This window comes from Oryzias melastigma, linkage group LG16, assembly GCF_002922805.2.
Source record: "Oryzias melastigma strain HK-1 linkage group LG16, ASM292280v2, whole genome shotgun sequence".
Taxonomy (NCBI): domain Eukaryota; kingdom Metazoa; phylum Chordata; class Actinopteri; order Beloniformes; family Adrianichthyidae; genus Oryzias; species Oryzias melastigma.
Genome location: NC_050527.1, coordinates 1,283,478 through 1,291,885, shown reverse-complemented (window position 1 = coordinate 1,291,885; position 8,408 = coordinate 1,283,478). Strand labels below are relative to the sequence as shown.

At 34.1% G+C, this 8,408-nt stretch overlaps 1 protein-coding gene across 1 annotated transcript; it reads right to left on the bottom strand.

Annotated features, from left to right (window-relative positions):
* Nucleotides 1–3,170: 3,170 nt before the first annotated feature.
* On the bottom strand, nt 3,171–7,152 carry LOC112143780. The gene is made up of 6 exons (XM_036215889.1): nt 6,895–7,152; nt 6,308–6,649; nt 5,890–6,201; nt 4,427–4,505; nt 3,701–3,755; nt 3,171–3,566 (listed from the first exon to the last, which is right to left on the bottom strand). Exons 1-6 carry the CDS (start codon nt 6,944–6,946, stop codon nt 3,171–3,173), a joined length of 1,236 nt encoding a protein of 411 aa, XP_036071782.1. The 5' UTR covers nt 6,947–7,152.
* Between the last annotated feature and the right edge of the window lie 1,256 nt (nt 7,153–8,408).

Here is an 8,408-nt window from a genome sequence, read left to right as displayed (position 1 = left end):
AAAAAAAAAAAAAAAAAAAAAGGAAATTGTGGTCTTTAAAAACTGCATTTGAACAAAGTTTGTACAAAAACTGACTTTCAACAGTTATTGAGCCCTGGGAAGATGGTGAAAACCTACGTTGGACGTTGTGGGAATACATGATCTCGGTGAGTTGTAACCGCATTTTATGTTGGATTAGTGTGCGATACCCACTGACCAAATGTTATAAGAAAAAAACAAACAAACAAACAAACAAAAAAAAAAAACAATTAGAATTAGTAATAGAAATAACATACAGTGTACTGTTCTCTTAAGTTTAATGCGTGAAATCTCAGTTCACCATGTGATGTTGGCTAACTACAGAGTAAGCTAGTTTTTACTTTTTTTCCCCCTCCCATTTTGCATGTTAAGTTTTCTCATTTTGTTGTGTATGTTGAGTTAAAACTCTCTGAAAAAAGGAAAATAGCCATAAAACAATGAATATAATGTTTAAGGTACATCCTTATGTGCAATATTTAATAATTTTCTTCACATTTTTGTAGACCTCATGTGTCCTGGGGCCAGATCTGGAAGGCCTGGCCCGCCAAGTAATAATATCCGGCCCTCCAGATCATTTTACTTTGTTATCCATGGCCCAATGTTATCTTTCTAACTTGTATAATATTTTAGCTACATGCTAGTTGTTTTGGCTAATTTAGTCTTTTCTTTCTTTCTTTCTTTTTTTTTTTTTTTTTAGGGGGCTTTTAGAGCTTAGCTAATATTGTAGCTACACGCTAGCTGTTTTGGCTAATTTAGGCTTTTCTTTTTTTTTTTTTGTCTGTTTTGGAGTTAGGCTAATATTTACACGGTAGCTGTATTGGCTAATTTAGGCTTTTTTCAGTTTTTTTTTGTGTGGATATTTTGAGGTTTAGCTATTTTTTTTACATGCTAGCTGTTTTGACTAACTTGTTTTTTTTAAGCTATTTTAGGCAAATTGAACATTTAGCTAATATCTTAGCTTGCTATTAACTTCAGAATTTTCAGCTCTCAGCTTTAGTGTTTTAAGCCATCAATTTTAGCATTTTCAGCTATCAGAGCTAGCATCTTGAGCAGCAAAATTCAGCATACAGCATTCACACTAGCATTATCACAAGTTATGCTATATATTTACCTCATAACTATGTCAAAAAGTTACAGTTTTAAAGTTTTGTAAATTTGGTTTTAGATTTTTCAATAAATGCTTATCCTGTTCTGCCCACGACCTAAGCTGTGTTTTGGATTTTGGCCCCTTGTGCAATTGAGTTTGACACCCCGGTGTAGACTTTTGTTGCAACAATCTCTTTGAAAATAAATTTTTATTCATATGTCTGCATATTTAGGTGGAGAATAATTTATATCACATTACAGTGTAAAGATGTTTGCCAAAAAAGAGAAAAAGCTAAATAATTAAACATGGGACACAAACACAAAATATGCAAGAGAAAAATTACGAAACTGTGTATATACTGGAGAAAAACTGTTCCAGCCAAATTCACAATTTTCACTGGAGTGAACAGAGATACAATACATTTAAAGAACTCAATATCATTTATTTACAGGAGCAAATGGTTTTTCAAATTTAATCATAATATTTACTTTTCCTATCTTATAAATAAAAAAAATTATAATAACATAAGAGGGAGGAGATCCACAAAACACATAAATTCAAAATTTCAATTATACAGAAAATTACTCCTGAAGAGTTTGTAAAAAAAAATAAAGACAATATTTGATCTGTGGGTTTGCAACAGATATGATCTTTGAAAAACCTTATGACTTCTCACAGTTGATGTTACAGAGGCGTCTTCTTCACAGCTTGTTTGCAAAAATGGTTCCTGAAAAATTGAGTGCAGCACGCAGCCTCAGATAGAGGATTGCAACAGTCTGATCTCTGACAATGGTTCAATTCTGGATGATTTCACTTAAACTTGAGGATCAGAAAAAAGAAGTATAACTGTTTTTTAAGGATTTGCCATAAAATAGAGCCCCATAATGCTGCTGAAAACCCTTAAAGAGTTGTAAGTTTGAACAGTAAATTCTATGTGCGGTTAATAAATTCTTCTCTTTTTACATACACAATGTTTCAGCTGTTTAAAAAGCACAATGCTGAAGGGTGTGGACCCTTTACAGTAAAGCCACACTTAAATGCAGCTACTCACCCTAAATGGAAGTAAAATCATTAAATACACTATGATAATTACCATTTCTACTGCAAAGAAGCAGAACTAGTAGAGTCAGTGGAAAAAAATAGATGCCAAAAAAAAGTTTTTTTCTTTTGCATTTAAATTTGTATGGTTAGTTCTGTGGCTGCAGACTTCTTTTTTTTTCACAAATGTAATTCCACTCTGAGACAAGCAAATAAGCATTCATAAAAAAGTGGGTATTTAATTTTTAATCGACATAATGAATCAATGTTTGTCCCTATAATTCAACCAGATTGATTTGTCTGATGCACTTTGTTCATCAAAAGCGAATTGTTTCAAAAATGATATAAATCAGTTTTTACGATCTTGGAAAATAGTAGGGGTGCAACAATATTTAACATGAAACCGAACCGTTCAATATGCGTTCGACAATTCAAAACAACATTTTTCACAATGCACATATTATTTATTCAATACCAGTCTGAGGTGCCTTAAGGGTGTCGAAATATCTCTGTCCACTCTCCCTCTGCTTTCCAGAAACTACCTTGCCTCTCCTACGGTAGTCGGATGATAAAAGTTTAGCTTAAAGCTAAAGAAAAGAATGAAATACTTATTTTTTTTGCAAAATAATGTAAAGGTACATGAATAAATTAGTGAAAGCTAAGGAATATTAATACTTCACTTGTGTTTATTTGGACTAGGGAGATTCAGCTGTAAAATTTTAGAGGACTGCTTAAATTGTTGCAGTTCTTATACGTATACAAAAGAGTTCTATTTAAATGGGATTGTGCAATAAATGCCAAGAATTGTGCATTTGAAAAAAAATCTGAATTTTTATAATGGTATTTCTCTTTGGAAAATAAATCTTCATCTGTGGAATAGTAGGATTTCAGGGTTTATTTTTTCTTACTTAATACATATTGAACCAAGATTCTCATATCGAGGTACGTATCGAATCGTGAGCAAACTGTATCAATGCATCCCTAATTTATATATACGTAAAAAAAAAGTTGTAATATTCATTTGTTTCTATGCCAAGTTATTAGTCTTTGTTTTAAAATTAACTGAAGCGTATTCACACTCCACTTTCTTTTTTGTCACCACCTCTGCGTACACAGTTCCCATCTCGAGGGCATTGCGAACAAAATTCTTCCCGGCGTCCTCGACCACAAACCTTTCCTCTGTCTGACAGGACTTTTCACAGTCTCCAGATTTTTTTCCTGCTTTGCTGTTCCTTTTGGCCTTAAAAGTGACGCTGGAGTACGTCACATCTTCCTGATCATTTCCAGGGCTGACACTGGGTCCTTCAGTTGAAGCTGAACTTGAAAAGTTATCACTGGTTCTCTGTGAGCCGTTTAGAGGCTGAGCAGGGTCTTCTTCTCCCAGCTCACTGGTCTTTGCATAAATGCTGTCTTCTGCTGTTTCCTGCATCAGAAAATCATCAAATAAATAAAAATAATCAGTTATCTCTGAATGCACTTAAATTTAAATATATAACTTCCAGAAACTGAACAGGAAGTTTATATGAACTGTGAAGCATAGAGTTAATTTCAAAGTACCTCATTTCTGTCTACCAATGGACCTGTGTTGAGTTTATGACGCTTATTGACGAACCTGGAAACACAACAGAGTGTCAGTGATGTACGAGCATGACTTTCTGTTATGCTCATCCAAAGAATTAACCCTCGTGCTCTCTTATGGGGTCCAGATGATCCCACCCTTACATTGAAGTGTTAGCCCTTCCTTGATAAAGATGGACAAGGTGGACAAGACTTCATATCTGTCATTGGACACCAGTAATGACCGACAATCATTGGAAAAAAAAAAGTTCAGCGCACTGTCTTATGGGGTTTAGATGACCCCACTTTTAATTTAAATAAGCTGAGGAGAGCGGAAGGGGTTACACTGCACAGAAACAAGCAACTGAATGACAAATATTTTTAGTGTTTCTAATTAAATGTATGTGTTGGTCATGCTACCAGTTAAGCAAACACTCCTAAAACTAAGCATTAACCCCTGTGCTATCTTATGGGGTCCAGATGACCCAAGCCTCAAATTGATGTGTTATCCGTTCCATGACAAATGTGGAAAAAGGTGGACAGGATTTCACGTCTGCCGTGGACTCCAGCAAAAATCACAAATCATTGGGAAATGAAAAGTTCAGAAGTTGGGAGTGGGGTCCAGATGACCCCAACCTCAATGTCAACATGCCTAGGATAGCACAAGAGCTATTAATGCTATCACATTCTCCAAACATGAGACCAATGTGAAGGAAAATCACCAACCTGATGACGAACAGCAAAACACACATGAGAGCCAGCAAAGCAACAGTTAGTGGAATAATCAGAAGCAGCGGTTCTTCATCTGAAACAGAAATTGAGATCAAAACTGAAAAATATTCTTTAAATCCTGAAACTGTTCTGTTATCGATTAAAGAATATTATAAAAAAATGTGTATTTTTCCATCGTTGGTCAGTTGAAGTTTTGTAAAAGTACATATAACATACTTACTTTTAGTTTTACAGATACAGGCTTCATAATGTCTTGATAAGGTAACAGTTAATTAAAATCAACATATTTTTGTAGCAAAAAATTACTTTCAATTGAGAATTTCTCTTAAAGAAAAAAATTGAAACATTTGGCTTTGAACTTGAATGCTGCCCAAGCCTGACAACTAGCCCAAAATAGTGTTTAATTTTTTTTTAAGGGTTAAATTGCTCTGCCTATAGGGGAGAACACATTTTTCTCACAAATGTTTTTTAATGTTATTTATTTTATTTATTAATTGTGACATATTTACAGTTGAATCTCCCAGAGTCCGTAGGTCATTCAAACTAAACTGATGTTTGGTTGATCCGAGGTAGTTAAAACTGGAGCAGATCAATGTAGTGAAATTGTTCATCTGTGACAGACTCAAAATAATGATGCTCCTCAGATATGTTTTGTTTAAAAAAATTGTGTTGGTTTCAGTTGTTTCAGCCTGATTAACCAGATCAAACTGGCAGCAGGATTCCCATCAGTTTCACAGGAACAGTTCATCTACTTTCCAGCCTTTGTACAATTAGATAAAGGACGGATCCATGGTGGAACTGAAATGACAGCAGAGGGTCAGCTATCAGCACTGTTAAATTAAAGGACCAGGAGAAACTTTATGGATCTGTGTTGTGATATTTTTTTCTCATTAAGGTCCAGAAAAGCATCATGTTGAAGTCAGCTACTATTGTGAAAAACATTCCACTTCAAATTGATGTTTGAATGGTTCATCTACATAATCTAAAGAAAGCTAAAATGTCTCTTGATAATATATATTTGGCTAACAGCATCACACTAACAATTTTGCTTTTATTGTTCATATGAGTAAAAGACAAATATTGACAGAATATTTTAAGGTTTTAAAGTGATCGTGATGATACAGTGAACATTCATGTGAGTGATGTTAGAACGTCCAGGTCCTAGTTCATTTTCAGCTTTGATGTTGTGATGTTTAAAACTCTTCCATGTCCAATAAGAGTCTCCTGTTCTCCATCATCTCTGTACCAGCTGTAGTTCTGTACTTCAGGACGGGCATCACTGATACATGTCAGACTAACACTTATGTGTACTAGTACTGGACCAGAAGGACTGACTGAAACTCTGGTGTCTTTAGGGGAATCTAAAAAAATGTTTTAAGATTGTGAACATTGTCAAAATTGAAATGCAATTGTTGTGTTTATGTCCAATAAATATTATCTAAAGCACACAAACGTACATATAATATTAGCTGTTAAAGATGAGTTAGCAGATAGACTAGAGCCTCCTCCATGTTTCCAGTAGACAGCTGTGCATGTTATTATCTTTCCATGATGGAGGTGTGAAGCAGTGAAGTTCAGAACCGAGATCTGGACTTTGGTTTGGTTCTGGTTCTCCTTCAGTGTCTCCTGACTATCAGCCAGTTTGGGCGTCCATGTCAGAGTTGGAGGATGAGACAGACAGGAAGCTTGAGCCGAGCACGTCAGACTGACTGAGGTTCCCTCCTTCACTGTCAGAGCTGATGGACTCAGAGTCGGTGAGGGAGGACGATCTGGGAGGAAGAAACAGTTTGAGGTTGTTTGTTGTCTGATTTCCAGGATTGTTCGATTGCAAAATTTACTACATTTTAAATATTTTGAGCAATAACGTAAACCTACCTATGATGTTTACAATCACAGTCAGATTAGTAAAAGTCCATTTTAGTTTATTGTCACATTCCAGTCTGAATCGAGATTTACCAGCATGACCAGAATTCATTTTTAAGAAGGTGGAAGTGCAGTTCTTCTCTGTTAGATTTCCTATTTCGTCAACTGGTTTTAAATTTGGGGATGAAGCATCAGGATAAACCCATTTTCCTTTACAGTCTTTGTTTAAATCCTTATCATATTGTTCTCTTATATCAAAGGAACAAGGGATGGTCAAACATGATCCAGTCAGAACCTCAACAGTCTCTGGTATTGTGATGTTAAACTCTCTCTTAGTCTGTATGCACAGAAAACCTTTAAGAGAAAACAATAAACCTTAGAGAGAAAAAAGTACAGCAGTTTTAAGAATCTAAATGTTCAGATTTGCAAAATGTATAATTCACATGATTTTAAATCAGTTAAAATGTTTAAAACAACATTAAGAATAAATTATTAACATTTGTCTTTTCTGGTCAAAGATGTTAAGAAAGTCAAATAAAACTTACTTATTTAAATGAAGATTATGCTGTTTTTATAACTCAAATTTAATGTTCACTCACCATTCATCAGACAGACCACAAGAAGTGTAAATATAGTTTGAATTCCAGCCATCTGGAATCATGAAAATCACAATTCAGCAGGTCTGTAGAATAACAAAACAATAAGTTGTATCACAAATTTTGCCCTTTTATTGTTACAAGAAGGCAACTGATGTGAAACCTGAAATATGTCAAATTGATACATTTTATTTATCTTGTGAAATAAAACTGTTAACTTGAATTTGAGAAAAAAACCTAATATTAAGATTAAATTTCTACTCAGAAAAAGTTTAAAATATAATCTTGCAAAAATAACAATAAATATTGATGCTAAAGCAGCGACTGTAAAAATGTCACTGTAAATTTAAACATACAGTTAGCAAAAACAGTAAAAATAACGGAAGCAAAATTTGATCATTTTGAGAAATAACATAGACACCATTACTTATTGTTTTGTTAGGTTTTCTGTTAAAGATGTGACTGAAATTTTACTTATGCTTCATCAAAAAGTAATTTTTACGACACTATAAAACACATATCATTTTCCCTTGTGAAAGATGAAATAAGTTCTTCAAAATTTCCCCAAATCAAATCAAAGCTAACACATTTTTCAAAGATGTTTGATGAGTCAAAGGCAAATTTTTTATATCTTTGTAGTTTTTACATTGAGTGCACAACTATAGTAGTTATCATAAAGAAGTATCGAACACTACAATAAATTATTTAAAGACCAGTTGTGTCACACTTTGTGATAAATTTAATGAACTCTAAAATCCACAACAAAACAACTTTTGTACAAAATAAAGAAACTCAAAACAGAAATCAACATTTTGATTACAGTTGAAGAATAGGGTAAAAATATCTCTCCTTACCTTTTTTGTTTGAGCTCAAACACAACAGTGGTGAAAAACGATGTATAGATACTAATGAAGTCTTTACAGAAGTAAATTTAAACAAAGCAGAACTTCCCTTGTGCTCTCTTATGCGGTCCAGATAATCCCGCCCCCCCATTGATGTGTGATCCCTCCCATGACAAAGGTGGACAGGATTTCATGTCTGCCACAGACACGTGTGAAGATAAAAAATATAATATATTTTATACTTTAAATTTAATGCCTAAGATAGCACAAGAGACACAACCTGCCTGTTTGGAAACTAGAACTTGTTGTAAAACTGGGAACCAAATGTCATCTTTCAAAATAAAAGTCTTTTGGAGACTTTACACATGCACAAGGAGAACATGCAAAGTCCACACAGAAATGACTCGACAACATTTGAACCAGAGCCTTCTCACTATGAGACAAAGGTGTTAACCACTACAACACTTTGCAACCAGAACTGACCATCTTAATTAGCTTTTAACAAACATTTAGAGACTTCTGGAACTTATTTTTCACTCACTTTTCCTTCCTGCACAAACATGCTGCAGACTCTAAACCCTTTTTTACATCTCTCATTTTTTTAAATGGACTGCTGAGAGATTAATTTCAAAAATTTGTAGTTATTTACTTGTTTTTAGTTTTTGCACTGAAATA

Coding starts and splice junctions, on each gene's coding strand:
- LOC112143780 (XM_036215889.1), bottom strand. CDS start 6,946: ATGGCTGGAATTCAAACTATATTTACACTTCTTGTGGTCTGTCTGATG. Junction 6,650..6,894: donor TGTGGTCTGTCTGATGAATG/GTGAGTGAACAT, acceptor TTTCTCTTAAAG/GTTTTCTGTGCATACAGACT. Junction 3,567..3,700: donor CATTGGTAGACAGAAATGAG/GTACTTTGAAAT, acceptor TTTCTGATGCAG/GAAACAGCAGAAGACAGCAT.